The sequence below is a fragment of the Erpetoichthys calabaricus genome, chromosome 3 (assembly GCF_900747795.2).
Source record: "Erpetoichthys calabaricus chromosome 3, fErpCal1.3, whole genome shotgun sequence".
Classification (NCBI taxonomy): domain Eukaryota; kingdom Metazoa; phylum Chordata; class Cladistia; order Polypteriformes; family Polypteridae; genus Erpetoichthys; species Erpetoichthys calabaricus.
In genome coordinates, this window is record NC_041396.2 from 153489773 (window position 1) to 153510207 (window position 20435).

The 20435-nt window shown below is 36.5% G+C and overlaps 1 protein-coding gene across 3 annotated transcripts in view; it reads left to right on the top strand.

Annotated features, from left to right (window-relative positions):
- Positions 1–11311: 11311 nt before the first annotated feature.
- The window catches only part of ipcef1 (interaction protein for cytohesin exchange factors 1), a 315976-nt gene continuing 306852 nt past the window's right edge, over positions 11312–20435 (top strand). For 2 of the 3 annotated variants that reach the window (XM_028797427.2, XM_028797428.2), the window contains exon 1: positions 11312–11635. In XM_028797427.2, the coding sequence (XP_028653260.1) occupies positions 11584–11635 (52 nt within the window). In that variant the 5' untranslated portion in view covers positions 11312–11583. The remainder of the gene's footprint in view (positions 11636–20435) is intronic. The other variant, XM_051925198.1, reaches the window with a different exon arrangement.

The window sequence follows — 20435 nt, forward strand, 5'->3', positions numbered from 1 at the left end:
TCATATGCCCAACATATGACATCATACAAGTGATATATTTGATCCAGTCGTTTGTACTCATGACAAAGACATCATCAGCATAATGTTGACATGTGTTTTTGTCCTGAGGACACCATGTTTCAGTCACAGTCTGATGCATGCGTCTATAATGCAATTTGTTAAGTGTAACGGACATGCAAACTGTGTTGTTTTCATGTCTAAATAGGTTCCGCTTTGCCGGGTTTCATGCAAATTGCTTCATTGACATTATTCTTTTTTATCACAGAGATAATACTGATCCTGTACAATTATATGCATTTATGATAAAGAACGTTTGAATTTCATTGGTTGTGAAAATAAATACGTAAATTAGCTGGTTAGCTAAAGTAATCCTGGCGCAGCTTTGACCCTTTACTATACAAGTGAACAGAGTAAGCTTATTAGACCTTGTGCTGGAAATCTAAAGGAGCTTTTTTCATTGCTGGGGTATTATTTTTTTAGACTCTGAAGGACTCTAGTTGGAGTATATAATTTATTAGAGAACAGCATGTAAAATATTTTGAAGTGGGAAAAACAGTTGTTACTTGCTTTCATTCATTTTTTGAACCTGCACAGTCAGGCTTGCTTCTATGCTAGAAGCATTGGGTGGAAGACAGGATCCACACCAGACCGATGGAGAACACACACTTATGCTTATCTCCAACAATTTTACAGTTACTGGTTTCCCAAATCTTTGAGATTGGGTATGAAACTGGACTACCCAGATAAAACCTACTATGACACAAGGTGATCATGCTAGCTTCTCATAGAAAGTGACTCGGGCTGGATTCTGACTGGTTTGAATCCTGTAAATGCCAAATGGGTCTCTGCTCTGTTGAGCCCTTGAGCAAGGCCCTTAACCTGCAATTGTTGAGCGCTTTGATTAGTGAGAAAAGCGCTATATAAATGCAAAGAATTATTATAAACATCTGAATGCTATTGTAAAATAAGTAAGCACGTTAACCTTTTTTGATATCTTAATGTATATGGGCTGCGGTGGGCTGGCACCCTGCCCGGGGTTTGTTCCCTGCCTTGTGCCCTGTGTTGGCTGGGATTAGCTCCAACAGATCCCCGTGACCCTGTAGTTAGGATAGCGGGTTGGATAATGGATGGATGGATGGATGTATATGGGTGACTACTTTATATTTTATTCTCATATATCATATATCTCAGAATTAGTTAGGGGAGGAATGTTAAGATTGTCATGAAGCATAAATATTTGGAATGTGTTATTAATTGTATCCTTGCTTGATCTGTGCCTCACAATCACATACATTTAAAAGAAAAAAAGTAAATTCATTAAACCATATGCAATGAGAAAGCAATATTTTATTGGCAAAGTAACAGTGGTACGGTTGCCCTTTTATTTTATTTTCTATTCTTCCAGAAAAGGTTTTTATTTTAAAGAATGCACTTTGTTAATTCACAGCTATAATATTACATTATTCAAGATGTCCATTTGTAGTAGTTTTGAAATTCAGCACTAAATTTCACACCAGAAGCACAATGCCTGAGCAAACTTCAGGAAAAACTGCTCCATCACAGGACAAACGCTGGACACCCTAGAAGCTATTGTGGAAAAGAGGATGGTGGCAAAATTGGATACCATCATGAAAAAAATCCCCACCATTCCTTCCAGGAGGCGCTTTCTTGGAGAACTTTTAGGCCCAGGCTCATTTCACCACGGTATGCTAAAAAGCACCTCTGAGGGTCTTTTCAGCCCACTGCTATCAGGCAATTCAATGCTTCCACATAATCTACTTGCCAAGTTCATTTATTTATTTATTCAATTGACTGACAGATTGGCTGTATTATTTGTCTTATGAATCTTTAGCTTTGTTTTTTTTATGTTTCTGCTACTGTATGCATAAGTTTATCTAATCTAATGTAATATCTCTTTAACCAAATTAGGCATTTTAAAAATTTTATGATAAATTTGTTTTGTTTTTTTTTGGATTTTCAGAGAAAGAAACTGAAATATAGAACAGTTTTGTTCTTGATGTTATAACATTTCATAATGAATGGCTGCCTTAATGTACACTTAACATGAATGCAGTTCCACCTTCAACCAGCAGGTGTCGATCTCATTCACAAATCCAGTTTTAAAGCTTGTGCAGTAGAGCATGTCATAGCTTTCAGCATTACCTTAACTTGTTTGGTCCAGTTCAAGGGTTTAGGTTCTGTTTGTTAATAGAGCACATAATTGCAAATGTGGATTATTAAACTTGTGTACTGAAAAAAATATGAGGAAGGCTAGAAAAAAAAACTGGTGAAACCACAACCAATAAAAATTGATACAGTATATCTGTAAAATTATTGTTGCCGCTAAATACAAAGTCAATGAGAAAAGATTCATGACAAAAATATTCCAAGAAAGTATAAATTGCTGCACTTCTGCTCATTAGAAAGATTTCACATTTCTAAATTTGAGGACCCACATTGATGTCACAACAAATAATAAAATGTAGACAAGCTTATGAAATCCAGAGATGTTACATTGACAACATACGTCTCAGCAATGAAAGGAATGGCCTTCCCAGTAGCAACAAATAACTTGAAAGCTATCAGGAAAACTGAGCAAAGGAAAAATGGTGCTTTTAAATTATGGTTCTAGAGATTACTCTGCATACTATAGAGCACAAGGCGAGAATCTCAGTTTTAGATCACACTTAACCTGAGTGCAGTCATTAAAAGTCAAGAGGAAGCAAAACGTTTTCAGTCACATTAAGAGAAAAGGAGGTTTGCTGGAAATAGCACTGATGCTTACAAAAATCAAAGGTAAAAAATAAAAGGAAGACAGACAATGAGACTTTTCAATAGCATTATGGAACAAGCTGTAATTCCAAGAACTGAAAGACACATTCTTTGCCATAAAAATCTGGAAATCCAGATGGTGTCTTCGTGTCACCAAATGTCAAAAATAGCTAAATGAATATGACAACAAAAAAGGAATAGTTTGCAACTGCAAGTTGTTGCAATAAATTGCTATTTCATAGAGATCCTTTCACAATGCATACTATGACATCAAATGTTAAATGCAGTTATATAGCTGAGATGTTTATTCAAAGCAGTTTTTAATAGATTAAATATTTTTTCAATAAAATGATGCACTGGTAAGTCCAGTGGATGTGACTGAACCAACAACATGGCACATTACAAATCACATGCATTCGCTACTAAGCAATGTGCCTATACAATAAAATATGCCAACACTGTAAAATGCATCTTTGCTATGCTAAAGTAATGTTCTTATATTAAATATGAATTTTGTCTTGATTATTGGTTGACTGAACGGAAATGTCAGGTTTGGTCAGAATGAAGCTGTCAAAAAACATTTTAATATGTCTGTTGACATGAAATAAATTGGAATTTGGAATACAAGATACTTACTAAGAAAAGAAGAGAGTCTAGTCAGTGTTTTCTGGGCTGATCATGAGTTTAACACAGCCTTCAGATACTATGCATGGATTTCATAACTGAGTATTTGCTATTCTTTTCAGGAAGAAAGGCTAATTTTGTGACATTTCAGTTTAACTTACTGGTACCCTATTCATTGGGAACCCTCCATAGTATTTTGGTCTGGTGGTGAATTTTCTTCTGTGGTCACTCTTTGAGGACAGCTCTGGAGGCCAAGCACAACAGTACATAGAGAGCTTTTGAACCAATGAGCTTCTGGAGGCATACTGAAAGACTTGTGTGGCCTCAGTTAGTGAAATACCATTGAATGGCTGCTGGGTGCGGCAACGCGCTGTATCGGTGCATGCTCCCAACCTCTCCTGTTAGTGAAATAAGAAACCACTCTAGAATTGTTGTGCCTGTTAAAGCACCACAAGGAGATAGTCATTACCTCGATGTATAATTGGAGCCCTGGGAATTATTTCTTGATGGGCACATGAATACAGAATGTGTAGAGTGTTTCTATTTATTGGACTAAGTCACTGTGAAGGTTGCTTAGGTAGCCAGAACATAGATACTTTTTATTTGCTTCAGCTAACCTCAAACTCTTGCTAGCCATTAGGCTAGAAAAGATGCAAAATAAAAGTATTATTATTATTATTATTAGCTGAAGAGAGAAATGTAAAGAACTAGTGCTTGAGACCTAAGTAAGTTAGTGTAAAATTAGTAAGTGGATTTGGGTAAAGTTTTATCGGAAAAAAAAAGAATAATGTTAACTTCAAGACAAGAGTATGAAAAGGAAGTTAGTACACTGGAATTGATTGTTTTGTGGTGGTGGGATGCAGAATCAATCAAAATCTCTCAAGGCAAGAAATGGTCTGGCTAGTTTTGCTACAATAAAAATATTAAATTACTTATATGTTTATGTGTTACATCCCTTTGTTCCACATCAAAATTAAAATATGTGAATGTTTAACCTGATATCCACACCTGCATACTATAAAATGTGTTATGAAAAGTCAAAAAACAGAATTAGCCACATCACTTGTTTTCACAGAAACAGGAAGCCCTAAGACAGAGTTGTAGAAGAGCTACACTATGCTGACTTTTGTAGATTGTCATTACTTTTGCACTTGTGGAATGTGACCACACAGTTTTTCGTATTCATTAAAACATCTGGAAAACACAAGTATGCACCCTTTAGTCAAGTCATGATATACTCCTCCACAACTGCTGATCCTAACAAGGTGCTGAGTTACACTGGCAAGCTCTACCAAGATCCATATCAAGAGAGATAGTTTTTGTGAATACTGACAGCCAGTTCAATTTTCTGCTGACATGTCAGTCTATTTTACCCACTGGGTAATCAGTCATATCTAAAAGTGTTAGCAGTCAACATTGTCCCTGTGTCTCTCTCATCAACATCTTTAAGAAAAGTGCTGTTTTAACATTTTAATTTTGCTTTGTACTCTAACATCCTACTGTCTTGATAAAAAATGTTTTCCAAATCAAGCATACAACATAAAACTACAATTAAACTTATGGTTGCAGAAGCCTAGTTTTAACAGTGTAACAAAATGACTATTGGCATAAAACTACAGTGAAGTTATTTTACTTCATATCATTGGTACTATTTTTGTCAACTGGCTGTAATGTTTCTAAAAAAGCCCCAGAAGCAAGGAAGGATCCAGCCCTAGAATGCATATCGTACTCCTGAACACATTTAGTTTCAATTTAGAGTTGGCAATTAACTTATTATGGACATCTTTGCCTTGTGGGAGAAGATTTTTTTTTAAATCCTAAACACCAGGATTATGTACAAATTATAGACGGTGACCAGGCTGGGAATCAATCCCAGATGTTTGGAGCTGTGAGGGAGCAATGCGAAGTACCGTGCCAAGATTCCACCCATTACACTTGACATGCACTAATCCAATGATATACATTTGTACACTCTAATAACTGCATTAATTTCAATAATATTAAGATCTTGACAGCACAAGGTAGAAGAAACAAACCAATATTAGAGGGTGCAGCTATCCATAGTTCGATCCACTAACATAGGCACTCACACAGGGCCAGTTTAGAACTATTAATTAACCAAGCACAGAATGTCAATTAACCTAACACGTGAGACTGGGATGTGGGCGGAAAATCCAAGCAGACATGAGGAGAATGTGTATATGCCACACAGAAAGTATGCATGTTTGGTATTTGAAATCTAGACATTAGATCTATGAGATACCTCTGCTAACCTCTGCACCAACAAGTCGCCCTTAAAAAATGTATTAAAGTTTAAAATACATTGCAATGTTTTATGCTAAACTTTCTTCATCTATAAGCTCAGTGTTCTATCTGTTCTCCCCTTTAATGAACCTGGTTATTTTCAGCACATGGCCATGGGGAGTCAGACCTTAGCAGTGTCAGCACTAAAAAGGAGTCAGTACTGTTAGGGCATTAGTCCATCACCTGTCCGTAGTAGCCACTCAAACCTGTTATTGTCGATTAATCCATTACATCACATGAATGATTGTTTTTCGCCAAATGCCTCTTCCTTTAATGGTTAATCCTTAAAAAATAATGTGTTAGATTATAGAATTAGTGTCAGTTACTCAGCCAAGAAGATTTCTGTCACTATCCCATACAGAAGTGACTTTTGACGAGTTGGATGGAGACTTGGCACATACACCCTATTAACATTCCACATTCAGGTATATTTAATCACAAAATGCACTGATGCATTCATTTTTATGCTAATGTGGTTGAATAGATAGATAGATAGATAGATAGATAGATAGATAGATAGATAGATAGATAGATAGATAGATAGATAGATAGATAGATAGATAGATAGATAGATAGATAGATAGATAGATAGATAGATAGATAGATAGATAGATAGATAGAAAATGAAAAAAGAATTTATTCAAAAAACAAAATGAAGGCATCAGTGTAATGCAACATACTGGCTAACGTAATAAACAAGTCTTTGGTTGCATCAGTGGCAACAAGAGGGTTCTGCTATGAATTACGGCAGTAGAGTGACTACTTTTATCTCCTTTTCCTAATCAGGTTTCTTAGGCAGGTTTACTTCCCTTCCAGTTAGCTCTTGCCCTTGAGACCTGCTTTTTGTATTCAAAGGGAACCAGCTGGATGAGACCATGTACATTGCATTTGTGGCTTATTTTCTAGGCTAACTCCACAATCTCTTCTAGGATCATTGAACTCCCTAAAAAATCTTGGGTCCATTAAGCCACTCCAAAGTGCCATTGTGTTGATCCTGAACTACTAAAGCCCTAGTATTTATTTAAAGTGTCAGATCTCCATAATAAATGCTGGGCTACCAATAGTGACTGAGGACTAACTGTGATGCAGTGTTACTTCCACAAGAAATACCTTTTAACATCCCAACACCATTCTTTTCAATGTGTCTTAAGATATGTTATACTTAGACTGTCTTGTAGAGACAAGAGAGGCTCTCAGATTCCCAATCTTCTCCTTTCTTCCTGATGATAGATGCACTTAGAGAAGAAACCAATTACCTGCAATGAAGGAAATTCAGTCAGTGGCAAGAAGGACAAATTAATTTTAATTGATGTAAAACGGATTGGTTATCTTGCTACCAATGTAAATTTGTCATAATGAGCTCTTTATAGCACTGTTATGATAAGATGAAGCAGACAGGAAGTTCACTGTTATGATAAGATGATGTAGACAGGAAGTTGTTGCCCAAACTTAGTGTGCTTAAAGCCTGGTGTGAAGGACTGTGCCCAGCGATGGATGGCCTATCCAAAATTGTTTCCTGCCTTGCTTCCCATTCTGACAGTATATGCTAAAGAAAAAAACAGAGCCTGAAACTGAATTAAGCAGAAGCAATAAATGCATGGATTTGAGCCTCCTACATAAGGGTAACACAGATGAGTTTTTACCAAACATATCTTAGATCCGGACTTAAAATGCTTTGACAAAAGGCAACCTAACATTTCTCACATAATCCCTATAGTCCTAGACAAAACCAAAAGATGGTTCTTAAAATAATTTAAAAGAATTTACTTTGAAAGAAAAACTAGCAATAACTAGCAAAATACAACAAACGAAAGAAAAACATAAAGAACAAGCTGCATTTTATGTAGTTCCCTTTGGCAACACATTACCATCTAGACAGTTTGGCCTAGAGGATAAGGTGTGGGACTGTAAAGTACAAGGCTATTTGTTCTTCTACTGACTCCCTGTGACCCTAAGCCACCTCTGCTCCAAAAAATAAATAAAAAAAAAAAAATATCAAATAAAATTTATCATATTTTTCTCAAATGCAATGTTTGTTTTCACAAAATAAATAAAAAAACAGCATTACTATTTCATATTTTACTCAAGGCCATTTTACAATTGATAATACAGATTTTATTACTGTTGGAACACATGTAGCAGTGACTTGCTTAATGTTATACACTGTGTTCATGATGGAAGTTAAACTGGTGTCCTTCTAATTTTAAATCTAATACCTTAGCCACTACAAACTGCCTACCTAATACTAAAAAATAAAAACTTTAACCATCAGTTCATTATCAGACCCACTTAACACAGGGTATACTCATTAAAAATAAAAGATGTACTTGTGTTCAGTTAACAGAATAAACTAAATTGGCCCAAAAGGAAGGAAGTAGGGAAGGTAGATAGATAGATAGATAGATAGATAGATAGATAGATAGATAGATAGATAGATAGATAGATAGATAGATAGATAGATAGATAGATAGATAGATAGATAGATAGATAGATAGATGGTATTAATAAAGTATCTATCTAAGGGGAAATTCACATACTCCAGCAGCGGCATACTGATAAAGAAAATATTAAATTAAAGAGTGATAACAATGCAGGTATACAGACAGACAATAACTTTGAATAATGTTAACGTTTACCCCCCCGGGTGGAATTGAAGAGTCACATAGTGTGGGGGAGGAACGATCTCCTCAGTCTGTCAGTGGAGCAGGACAGTGAAAGCAGTCTGTCGCTGAAGCTGCTCCTCTGTCTGGAGATGATACTGTTCAGTGGATTCTCCATGATTGACAGGAGCCTGCTCAGTGCCCATCTCTCTGCCACGGATGTCAAACTGTCCAGCTCTATGCCTACAATAGAGCCTGCCTTCCTCACCAGTTTGTCCAGGCATGAGGCATCCCTCTTCTTTATGCTGCCTCCCCAGCACACCACCACATAGAAGAGGGCGCTCGCCACAACCGTTTGATAGAACATCTGTAGCATCTTATTGCAGATGTTGAAGGACGCAAGCCTGCTAAGGTGTATGCATTAGTGAGTCCTGTGATGCATTAGTTGATTCCTGCCTTTGTGCTAAGTGTTGATGAGATAGGCTTTGATCCCCTGAGACCTGCATTGGATTAAGTGAATTTGAGAATTATGTAATTTACAAAAAAAAATGTATGTGTATAAATATATATTATATATGCAATGCAGTGGTATACATGGGACAAACATCTAAAAGACTTGCAAGATGTATACAGGAACATCGTAGTAGTGCTGTCCAAAGAAAAGACCCACGGTCTCTGATTTACACACATAGAAGTTCCACCAGACACACGTTTAACTGGGACACTGTGCAAGTAAAATTCAGGGCCAATACTAAGAGTGCCAGAGAGCTGGTTGAATCGTGGCTCTCTAATGAAAACACCACTAATAGACACTTGGACTTGAACTTAGCATATGCAGGCTAATAAAGAAGAACATCTAAATAATAAAAAATACTTTATGACCAACACCTTCCGAACCCCACCTTACTAATCCACACTTCCCCCAACCCCCACCCCTCACTTTCTGTATATTGCCTTAGATTCATGTATGTCTAATCATTTCCCTCTGGTGATGACACCTTGCAGGTTGTCGAAAACAAAAACTTAGGAATAAAAAATTACTTCAAGATATGTGACTCATTTTCTCCCTTTGTGGATCTATAGCTACAAATATGCAAACCATATCACAGACCTTCGCTTCCATATATATATATATATATATATATATATATACACACATTAAGTGGTGGGGGGGGTGGTCTTAGGTCAGTGTGAAGACCACCCCACTCCCCACCTAATTTTGCTATATATTGCCTTTGATTCTTGTATGTCTAAGCGTTACCCTCTGATGATGGCTCCTGGCAGGGACAGAAAGCTCAGGAATAAAAACTTCTTTATGATATGTGATTTATCTTCTTCCTTTGTGGATCTCCTGCTGCTATATATATGGAAGCGAAGGTCTGTGATACAGTTTGCTTATTTGTAGCTAGAGATCCACAAAGGGAGAAAATGAGTCACATATCTTGAAATAGTTTTAGTAGTATCTCCAGCTGCAAATATATATATGTGTATATATATGTATGTATATGTATATATATATATATATATATATATATATATATATATATATATATATATATATATATGTGTATGTATATATACAGTATATATATATATATATATATACACAGTATACTGTATATATATATGTATGTGTGTGTGTGTGCGTGTGCGTGTATGTATGTGTGTGTGTGTTATGGGTAAAGGCATAAAATGGATCAACCTAGCAATACCCAAGTAAAGCTTGCATTATCCACAGAGATTATCCGGGTAAAGTTACAAACTCATATGTTATTCAAACTTTACCCAGGTCTGCTGGATACTGTCAGGTTTACCCGAGTAATACTAGGTTTATCCAATTTCCGGGCTTTACCCGTAACTATACATATAAACATATACATATATATATATATATATATATATATATATATATATATAAACACACACACACACACACACACACAGTACATATACAGTGTATGCACTGTATACACACACACATATATACTGTATATAAAAACACTAAAATGCAGTTATTACTGTGTAAAAATGTGTTTCATTAGCACAGGTCAGATGTAATAGTGGAATGTTATACTTTAATGTGTGAATATGAAAAACACACTGTTCTAATTAATACTATCAATAGTGCTATATAAAATAGGCAATGTGTACAATATTAATATATGTTAACATATGCTCAAACCCACTAATCAAATTTAGGGGGGGTTGGAATCTATCCTCATAGCACTGCATCACAGGTATATACAGTACATAATAGTAGAGTGATGTACAGTGTTAGTCATTTATGAATGCAATGAGAAGTGAAGCCAAATGGCTCCTTTTATTGGCAAACTGAGCAGATTACAAACGCAAGATTTCCAGGCAGCTCAGACCCCTTCTTCAGGCAAGGTGTAATCATAAATAGTGTAAACAAGTGCAGAAAACTGTAAGCATAATTTAATTATTTACAGTATATACACAAACACACATATACATACATATACACAACAACAACAATATTTATTTATATGGCACATTTTCATACAAATGATGTAGCTCAAAGTGCTTTACATAATGAAGAAAGAAAAAAGACAAAATAAATAGGAAAATAGAATTAGGGAACACTAACATAGAATAAAAGTAAGGCATTTATATATATATATATATATATATATATATATATATATATATATATATATATATATATATATGTATGTTGGAAGTAAATCAATATTACATTATGAAAACAATGTATGTCTAAAAGGCAGAGAATACTGACATTTATTTACCAGTGATGTTGGGCACTGTTGATAGATTGGTACAAAGGTAGGCAACACTGGCTAATGAACACAAAATTAAAAAAGGCTTTTTGTTTCAGTCTTTTTGTTCCTGTTCACAAAGGGAAAATGGTTTAAAAACAAAGGAACGAGCCTCCTCCCCTTTAAGCAGTTTCATGTGTATGGAGTTGCTAGAAACAGCTGAAACTGCAACCTGATCCTGTGGGAGTTTTCTTTTCTTTTTTTTTTCTCCTCTCTGCCGGCCCACATCGCTCTTTGGATGCCCTCCTCTCAGTGGCCGGTCACGTTTCTATGGGGAAAGCAGTAAGAACTGAGCTGAGCAAAATAATATGAATTTTAAAAAAGTTAGCACAAATTTTTTGAGTGCAAAGATGTAACCTGTTTTCAGAAACTGCGTACGATGGGAGAAGGGAAAGAAAACTGAGAGTGACGAACTGTAGCGCTGTCGGTAGTGGCTTACCTGCTTCCATTGAAACGGGGGACACGTTTCTTAACTTGAAAAAGCTATGGAACCCATAACGAAATGGAGCCCCAAAGACGTGGTCGAGTGGATGAAAGGTAAGAGCGGACCCACGAGAAAGAGCGTTGTTTTCGGAGTCACTAACTTGTTTACTATCGGGAGCCGTATCTGTGAAAACTTCATCACGAGGGTATTGACTGCGGGGGACGGGACGTTCACTTGGGGCTATTAAATTATCCACCTTTAGCCCCCAAACTGACCCATAAAAATACCCATGTGGCGACTCTTAAGAGCCACCCGACCTGTTGCTGTATGCAAATATAATGCGTTGCGGTCTCCTGTGCTGTATTCTGCAAGTGTAGCAAACGGGAGCGACTTTGTTTATATTTTTGCTCATGCAAGTCACTAGTTTACAAGTTATGTTCTATTTATTTATTTATTTTTCTGGTTAACATTTGTGCTGAGAGCGCAACTCCAAAAGACTGCTGTATAAACTTTGGTTAAACATATGGCGCCGTCCTGCTTTGGGCGCTAGAAAAAAGTGTTTAAGGAACAGGAACCGTGGGAATCGAGGCATTCAGCTGTGCTGCTTCAGCGGTCTGTTTATTTAAGGGGCAATGCTTTAATGGTGTAAAGTTGTATTTGCTACTGTTCCGTGTTGTGTTTATTTTATCGTGCGAGTAAGCTATCCTGTTAAAGAGGAACATTTTTCTGTGCATGTCATCGGAGGGTTTTAGTGTATGAAATGTTTGTAGCTGTTTTACACCGTTTAACCAGGACTGTCGTTCTTTTCGCTTTCAGAAGTCACTAAATAAAATAAACCAACCAGTTAGACAAGTGTGCACTACTCTTCGTAATGTCATTGTTGCCTCTTTGTGAAATCGTTACAGAGCTTTACTTGTTTTAGGGGAAATCCTCCTGTTTGAATCGATACATTCTGATTATTGGCCTTTACGCATAAAAAGAGGGAAATCCGCAGACGAGATACACCTCGAAATGGATTTTCCAGTTTTAGTTGCCCAGAGCGCTTTCTCACGCAGGCCGGTGGAACGGAGTGTGTGTGTGTGTGTGTGTGTGTGTGTGTGTGCACCAAACTGAACGTGGGACTCGCTTTGGCACCAGGCGCTCACTTATATTTGACATTTTTATGCAAGTGACGATGCTGGCCTGTCTGTATTTTAAGTATATTGTTCATTAAATCAGGCCGAGGTTTACTGGTTATGACGATCGCCTCGCCTCCAAAGTAAGGTTATGGACTCTGTCAAACTGGCGAATCTAAAGTTTCGAGTGCTATTTTATTAAAGACGGCTCTTTCCATGTCTAGAGTTAAACGTTCCTGTAAACGAATTATGTGCAACTCCGTCAAAGTGAATCTCATAGTTTAACGAGTCTTTGCCTTATTTTATAGTCCAGCATTACATTATTATTATTATTATCAGGGATTATTTCAATTGTGGGAGAAACGGGTTACATGCGCAGTAGTGGGCAGGTGTCACGTTTCTTAATTTAATTCAGCGCTGCATAATTGCTTCTAGTGGGTGTTAGTGTTTTGTTACTAGCATTGTGTTTGTTTTTAAAGGGATGGAGACTCTCATGCAATATTAAAAATATTACTTCTCCCTGATTGGTAGCAAAGCAGGTTCATTTTAGGTAAATGAACACTCTTATATTTTTGCACAAAGAAGTGGCTACTAGTTACTCTTCTACCTCAGTTTATTGTCAAACCCACTTAAGGTGTGAAGGGGCCCAGTGCCTGTTCTGTAAGTATTGGCATACGTCAGGAAAGAGCCAACTGTAGATGGGGTGTCGGTCTATTGCAGGATCTACTCACACAGGCATAATCGTCAATTACAGTAACTTATAACTAAGTTGAAACCTGCAGAATATCCTACACGGTCACACCGAGAAAGTGCAGAGTCCACACAAACAGAAACTGGGCACACAATTCAAACATTATTAACCAGTGATGTGTTTGAGCTACTGGACACCTGAATTTACCTGAAGGGATGAGTAAAATCTATCTACCTACCTATCCATCATATAGTGCCTTACATACAGCATTATCTATTGATCTATCTGTCTGTCTGTCCATCTTTTATATAGTGGCTTACATCGGGCATCTATCTAGATACTGTAATATAAATCTCCCCCAATGCAAGACAAATAATGATGTATGGATGGATCTATACGTCCTTCTAAGAATATGAAGTTAGTTTAACAATTTCATTGTTGAAGCATTTTATTGCCTGACTGTTAGGGTGTATTTAGATCAATTGCATGCATAGTTCAAGTTATATCTACGCATAGTTCACACATAGTTTAACACAACAGAAAAGCTGGTTTGGAAAGGGGATATAAATGGGCTTGCAAATTAATCTGAAGAAATCCTTGTTTTGAAAAGGAAAACTTAAGTCTTTTTCTGACTTTACAGAAGCACTTTAAGAGCATACTTTATTTTGCTGGTACTGAGCAGTGAGCATCATGGACCTGCTATATGATGTGCAGCTTGATTTTTTTTAGTGTCTTGTATTTTAGGTTCATTGGTGCCTTTACAGTGAACTTGTATAATTGAATGTGTCCAGATGTAAAATGGTGTCTAATCCGAAAGGATGGTTCCTGCCTTGTAGGAAAAGCTGTAAAGGTATGCAACAGCATCCTCTAACCCAGTGTGGGAGACAGTAATGTTTAGAAAATGGTTGGCATTATGGTTGCTTTTGCGTTTGCTTTACATTGCAGTTGATAATAACATGAATTCTCCAAATGCACCTTGATGCACCCAAAGCATGATTTAATCTCTGTACACTTAAATATTCTTGGAAAGAGATTTGGTTCATCTAGAGTAGATCATTCACACTAACACAAAGGAAAATGGAACACCATTCATTCTTTTTAACTGATCTAAGCAATGGGGCAAATGTGGAATGGTCCTTTAAGGTGACTATTAATGTAACAAGGAATAAGGGAATTGCAGAATATGTTTAGAGTTTTCTCCCGGAACAGTAAAACATTATTGGGACTCCTTTATACCTATAGCAATTGGTCTTTATACTGCCTCACTGTCACTACCGTATTATCATATTGTATTGTCACTGCCACTGTTTATCATTAGCTACTGTAAGTCAGAAGTGTTTTCCTTCCTTTTTGTAATTCTTGTGTGTAGTTGTTGGTTGTTCTTTGTTATACTATTTCTGTATTTCTGCAAATGTTCTCATGTGACCAATAAGATCTATCTATCTATCAATCAAAAAGTGCACGATAGTTTTGATTGCTAGAGGTAAGACATGGATGGTATTTGAAAGTGAGTATACTTTGACTTAGAACAATGGAAAAATTAAATTTTAACTATTAAAAACCAATTAACCTATAGTTGCATACTTTTCTTAAATCAGAAACTAGACTATGCAGAGTCAACCAGATTTAATTAAATATAGGGATTTGGTGGTTGTTTGGAAATTGTTTGGAATGCAGATCATCAACTACATCAGGACAGAGTAGCCATCTATTTTGATTGATGTGGGTAAATGAGATTCAAAACAACTAAAAATAGGATGCTTCTTGAATCACACTGTTGAGATTAAGCTTGAATGTTTAAAAGAGCACTAAAGGTGCTCGGATGTTAGCCTAATTAGGGGAAATAAATATTGTGCATGGGTTTGAAACCTGGCAACAAAAAGCATCATTGCTTCAAAGTTTATACCACATTTGTGTTTCATCTTGTCAAATGTTATTTCCAGATTGCACAATTAATTATTTAATATACAGTAACTAAAGTGAAGGATGTACCTCTTGCTGTCCCCAAATGCAGTTGTCAGTTGGTGAAGTGATGGCCTTTTTGGAATCGTCCAAGAAATTTCCAGAAGTCGTGTGGCTTAGCAGGACATTAGTGCTTTAAATAGCTCTAACATAAGAATACACAATGTAAAAGGAAAGTTTAATTTATTTGGCACATATATGACATTTTCCATTAGAAAAATATGTATTGAGTAAAAATTGGGTCAACAAGCTAGGCACTTGGTTTGTTTCATAATGGAATTGTAGAATTTCTTATCCTTGGATGAGCTGATGTAGACAAGAATGTTTGAAAGGTGACCTGATGTAAAATTGCTAGATCTGCACTGGTCAGTGTGTAATGGTAGGCTAGCCGGTTTCTCACTAAAGCAGTCCATTATTTCTATACTACTAATATTTGGAGGAATGTTATTTTTGTATGCTGTACATTTTCATTTTATTTATTCTGTCGGTTCTAAATGCAATTTGCATGTTGTTTTCAGAGGATTTATGTTTTCCTTACAGTGGTCATCCTTAAACCTTTTAGTGTTTTCTGTCGGTTTAAATCTATGTAAACTTTGAAACTTTAGTATTTTTTTGTTTTCCTTATGGACAGCATTATATAAGAGAGTGTGTGGCATCATTTAACCACAGTGATTCCCTTTCCACTTTAATTTGCTTTGAGAGATGCTGCTTTAGCAAAAGCCTGTTTTAGTAGAAAGCTGAAGTTATTTGTGGACTGATCAAAATTTGATCTCATGATTTAACCTTTCAGAGTATCAATATATTCTGAAGTATTGTTAATATTTACGGGCATCCTATTTCCATTACTAGCTATGCATTTGTATTCAAGGGATAAGAGCAGACTCTATGTAGAATGTGAGGGGGAGCAGTAAACTTCTACCTGATGCCAGGATGTTCTCGGGCCTCCTGCAGCCTTGCTTTGAATTGAATGGGTTTAGAATATTATGCTCCCCCAAAGTTGTTAATTTTCTTGTAATTGATGACTCCAGTTTGCCCCAATATTTGTGAATGTTCTTTTTAATTAACTAATATCTGTTCTATAGTCAGTTCCTGCCTTGCTCCCAGTGTTACTAGAACAGGCTCCAGCTCACTGAACTCTTTTGGAAAAACCAGGTTCAGAAAATAATAGTTATTACAGTGACACAATTTGATACATTAACTGGTTAAAAAGTGCAGCATTTCTTAATACCTATAAACCTCATTTTAGTTTTGATAGTAACAAACTGCTCAGCATACCATTAAATAGAAGGAAAAAGTTGAAAATGTTGGGTTTGTAAATTAGGACACGCCATTTTGATATCTTATAGTTATGGCTCATGGATCTATGTTTGCTTGAAGAATGTTTAACAAAATAATGAGTTTGTTAAATGGCAACAGATAACTGATATAAAGAAGTGTCTGTGTGAAAGCTGCATTCTTAGTCAGGGTGAAGAAAAGACACGGGCTGCATATTTGTCATGTGAGCTAAGGATTGGGGTTAAAGACTTTTTCTTTGCCTGAATGCATTGTGTCAGCAATCCCTAGACACTATAATCTGAATGGAATTCCATTTCCTGTAGATCTCTTTTCACAGATCCTCAGTATTTTTTGAAAATAATAGTGGTGGCCCAAAGGACTTGTTCCTGTTTCTCAACCTTTTTGGGGTGCAACATTATTTTAAAAAAAAAAAAGAACATTAATCAAACAAGTGGCATTTTCTCACTTATTAGGATATTAATGTACATATTTGTATTATAAATTAGGCAGGTGGTGCCAGGTTATTATCATATTGATAAGTATACTAAATGTATTCATGTTTCTGACAAGTTACACAATATACTATTGTTATTGATTGTCACTTATTGTGGATTCAAACAATAATTCAATTATAAATCAATCCACAATTGTCAAACCTGTTATGCTGATCAGGAGAGTAGTTGGCAGCAATAGGTACAAAATGTGAACAACTCGGTTAGGGTGATCAGTTCGACTTGGGGCATACTTTACTCGCATTGGGCAAATATCAAAATTGCCAGCTGATCTAATGCAATGACTTGGTTTGTAAATTAAAACTTGCCTGAAAGTAGCCTGGGGCCTAGCAGAAGAAAAATCTGCTACCGTTTAATCTGATAATACTGCCAAGTGTGGTGTTTATGAAGTACTGGCTGTGTCATCCCAGGTTCGTATAGGGAAATTTCCCAAGACAATGGGCCTAATTTATAGGGATGTATCAGAAGTACTATGTAAGTAACTAAGTATTTTTCTGTATACCATGTTTGTTTTTTTCTTTCCCCTAGGGGCTAATATTAGTTCACTGGAGCTCCTTACTCTTGATCTTTTCCTAGTGAGTTAGCTTTTGTTGATGGTTATTTCAAAACACATATTGATAGGAAACTGTATTCTTTTGAATTAAAACAGGTAATTAGTAGTAATAATAGGAATTTGGGTATATATATAATTTCACCCTGTAGCAGGTCCTGTAAAAGTGGTAGCTTCAGTCAGATTTAAATTTAATGCTTTGATCTGTAATCTTTTACCGTTACAAAGCTTTGGAGGGTTTAGATCAAAAACCGTATACAGTGAATTGTGGTTTACTTTGATGTATTACATACAGCATTGACGTTCACAGGCTGAATATTACCTATCCCAGGAAATTAACTCGTTGTTAATGTTAGAACAGGTAAAATAAGTAATACCGTGAATTATGTACAGTGTCCACCTCCTGTATGTTCTGACTTTAAGAGACCCCTTTATTGAAACTTTACTTAAACTGACCAAGGATGCGGTCGTTCCCAGTTTGTGTTCTACCCAGGGCTTGAAGTGGTTTGGTGTGCTATATCAGTAGTTTCCTCATTCTGCTTTGTGAATTGGAACATAGTGGCACATCACAGTCTGACGTCCAAGGGGGCACCTTCGTTCCCTGCAATACTGCATGTATTTTACCAGTAAGCTACACCACTGACCACTCATTCTTTGAAGTATCTGTATTTAAGAACACTTGAATAATCCAATCCGGCTTAAATTTGTATGTATTGTACTGTATCATGTGAAGTAAGAAAAAGGTGACAGAACAGGGAGTACTGCTTTTAATCAAGAAGGCCACTAGCTAACCATGTCTTTTTTGAGTTGCGCCTAACCATTCTTCATTCACTTCACATTTTCCACATAGCTCGCCAACTCCTCTTTTTTTCTGTGCAGGGCATTGCCCATCCTCACTCGCTGGCAGCCGAATCTCTATGCGATTACAGCCTATACTGGTATACTGATGCTGTGTTCATTTGCATGAACTGCACACCCCATTTCCCCATGCAATCACAGATGAAGCTAAAAGGGACACTGTGTCTAAGAATACTTCACTTTCTACAGCATTGTTACTGTCAAAAAATTGAGAAATTAAAAAAAAAAAAAAGTTTTGGCTAGTTTTCTTTTTTCTATCACATCACCAAATTTCAGTCAAATCTGTCAAAGCATTACTGAATTTAGTTTTTTTTTTTCTGTTGTGGGGAGGATTATCTCAAAATATTGATAAATTAAAATGTCCTTTCTTAGCAGAAACCTACTGCCTTAGATGTATCACTCTGCCAAATTTCAGCCTTTTAGCTAAACAGGAAATAAGTGTTTTTGTTGATGGATGAGCGAGTGAATGTGTCAGTCACCTTTGCACTACATATATAGATGTCCAGGTAGTGACAATGCCATTAAATATGGGAGTACAAATGTGAACATCATAAGAATGACCACAGATTCTCTATTATGTAAATTAAAATAATTATTACATACAATCTACAAGATTAGTTTTTATTAGATCTTATTTCATAATTAAATGTGCATATTATTGTTTTGAATTCATTCCAGTGATCCCAGCATTCTAATCCTATGTTCATGTTGCATTCTCACACTTGCTTTATGTACAATATACTTAATTTGCTTTCATCATTATCTTATCCTTGCCTTTGTGCTGCCACTACACAGCAGTTACATCAAAGTCTACAGGCTATAATAGTTGTATACAATTTACATATTTTTTTAAATCTTTTAGTATTGTTTGATTGGTAAGCCATTTTTTGATGATACTTTACAAAAGTGCACATTAAGTGAAGATTGATAAGTTTTGTACATTTACCCTGAAGAATATAGCTGTTGAGTATGTACAAAAAAGTTATTATTTTTTAGGCATTTATGCATGTATTAGGGCTGAGGCAATGTTTGATGATATTGTTCATTAGTGATTGGCTGGCCACATTGGCCATCTCCACACAAGTTTTCTGGAGCAGATAGATACTTTATTAATCCCAAGGGGAAATTCACATTCTCCAGCAGCAGCATACTGATACAAAAAACAATATTAAATTAAAGATTGATAATAATGCAGGTAAAAACAGACAATAACTTTGTATAATGTTAACGTTTACCCCCCCGGGTGGAATTGAAGAGTCGCATAGTTTGGGGGAGGAATGATCTTTTCAGTCTGTCAGTGGAGCAGGACAGTGACAGCAGTCTGTCGCTGAAGCTGCTCTTCTGTCTGGAGATGATACTGTTTAGTGGATGCAGTGGATTCTCCATAATTGATAGGAGCCTGCTTAGCGCCCGTCGCTCTGCCACAGATGTTAAACTGTCCAGCTCCATGCCAACAATAGAGCCTGCCTTCCTCACCAGTTTGTCCAGGCGTGAGGCATCTTTCTTCTTAATGCTGCCTCCCCAGCACACCACCGCATAGAAGAGCTCGCCACAACCGTGTGATAGAACATCTGCAGCATCTTATTGCAGATGTTGAAGGACGCCAGCCTTCTAAGGAAGTATAACCGGCTCTGTCCTCTCTTACAAAGAGCATCAGTATTGGCAGTCCAGTCTAATTTATCATCCAGCTGCACTCCCAGGTATTTATAGGTCTGCACCATCTGCACAACCAGAATGACCATCAGATTCTTGGTCAACTTTCTTACCATAGTCCTTTTCTTACAATTGCTCGGTTTGGCAGGTTAGCCAACTTTAGGAAGAGCCGTGGTTGTTCCAGGCTTCTTCCATTTAAGACTTATAGAGACCATTGTGGTCTTGAGATCCCTGGATTCAGCATTGCTGGTCTTTCTTTGTTTAGACTCCACACAAAATGCAGAAACATCTCCGTGA